The sequence below is a fragment of the Arachis ipaensis genome, chromosome B09 (genome assembly GCF_000816755.2).
Source record: "Arachis ipaensis cultivar K30076 chromosome B09, Araip1.1, whole genome shotgun sequence".
Taxonomy (NCBI): Eukaryota; Viridiplantae; Streptophyta; class Magnoliopsida; order Fabales; family Fabaceae; genus Arachis; species Arachis ipaensis.
Genome location: NC_029793.2, coordinates 8,630,879 through 8,632,683, shown reverse-complemented (window position 1 = coordinate 8,632,683; position 1,805 = coordinate 8,630,879). Strand labels below are relative to the sequence as shown.

Genomic DNA, 1,805 nt, shown 5'->3' with positions numbered 1-1,805 from the left:
CTTCATAATTAAAAATTTTTAAATAATTTTATATAATTATTATTCCTCCTCTCACATTAAACTTTTTAATTATGCATAGTTAATTTTTACTTAAAAAAATAAAATGAAAAAGAAATGCTTATTTTAAAAGAAAGAAGAGTGTAATTCTATACCTTTTTCAGGGACGATGCCATAGACGAATCCACGAGCTTTGCAAACCTCCATGATCTTGACCATGTATTTGAGGACAGAGTCTTGTGCCCTAGACATCTTTTTTTTTCTGGACGCTTCTTGTTTGGCTTCTTTGTTTTCAGATTCGTCCATGTTAAGTTTCTCTTTCATCTTTTGAAGAAGGATACGGTCTTTCCATATGCGCTTTTTCAAATCCTCATAGTCTATTGTTTCATCTTCTGCTGTCAAGGTTACATCAATTTCCTCGTCTTCTGTATCAGACAATTGAACATAGGGAGGATCCATTTCTTCTTGGATCAGCACCATGATGATTTTTTTTATAAAATATGTGTATAGAAGAATAGATAAGAGTAATTGATATTATGTTGTTAGAACTCGTGAAAGTTATGTGCGTATATATAGATATCCACGAAGGTTGTAGAATGGCGGTGTTAGAAGGATCTAACATCAGCAAAATAATCTTAGCTTAGTAGAATTGTATTTAAATAAATAATTCATAAGAGTGATGGGACAAAGTAGGCATTATTGAGGTGAAAATTGTTGTATAGTGTTTATACTTCTTGGAAAGGCTGGTAAATGTGCAATTAACCTGAGAAAATTAAAAGTTGTTTGAATGAGATAATGAAGATGAGACGGTTCTGTTTGCATGCACAATTGGTAACAATATTGGCCTATTGGGTGATTAGAATTATAATTACTACCGTCACTAATTTTTAAAAAAAAAATTACACCATTTATAGGCTGTTATATTTTTTTTTTCTTTTTATTATCATCGTTATTGTCATTGTCATTATTTTTTTTTTCTTTTTTTTGTTTGATTTTTTTCCTTGATTTTTCTCTTTTTCTTTTTTATTATCACCACCAACATTATTATCATTATCTTCTTCTTAGTTAAATATTACCAAATTAATTTAACAATAACAAAATACATTATGTTTAATACCATACAATCAATTCAATAATAACAAAAACACATTATTTAATTAAAAAAAATACAGATATTTTTTATAAAAGACAATAAATCTTTAAATAAAGAACCGTAAATCCAAAATTTTAACTCATTCAACCAATAAAATACATTTAAATGTGTTTTAGAACTAAAAAAGACATCAATACCACTTCATTTAGTTGGGAATGATATCACGGTTAAAAAATTTCTGTGTCAAAATTAAGAAATTTCTGTGTCAATTAAGAAATTTTCTGTGTTATATAAATTCTACACCATTTAAAACTTTCCCTCTTGTTTTTGTCCTTCGTAGTCATCATCTTCTTTTTCTTTTTTTTTTCTTCTTTATTTTCTCCTTCTTGTTTTACATTCTCATAATTCATCTTTTTCTATCCTCTTAATAAGAATATATGTCACGACTAAAAAATTTTGATATTATTTTTCTAATAAATTATACACAAATTAAAATTCTCCCTCTTCTTCTTCTTCTTGTTTTCACCTTCTTAACATGAATAAAAATATGAATAAAGAGAAGAAAAAAAAAAAACAAAAAATGTTGCACTTAGAATTTTTTTATTTTATTAGTTTAATATTGATGGTAACTAATTATAGCAGAAGTACATGTTTTATAGTTAATTTTGTGTACTTTTTATGTACTCCTACTATAATTAATTACCATCAACATTAT

At 26.4% G+C, this 1,805-nt stretch overlaps 1 protein-coding gene across 1 annotated transcript in view; it reads right to left on the bottom strand.

Moving 5' to 3' along the window:
* Window positions 1–653, bottom strand: part of LOC107614928 (putative ETHYLENE INSENSITIVE 3-like 4 protein) — a 2,668-nt gene extending 2,015 nt beyond the window's left edge. Inside the window, exon 1 of the mRNA XM_021110978.1 lies at window positions 153–653. Coding sequence (XP_020966637.1) covers window positions 153–477 — 325 coding nt within the window. The 5' untranslated portion in view covers window positions 478–653. The remainder of the gene's footprint in view (window positions 1–152) is intronic.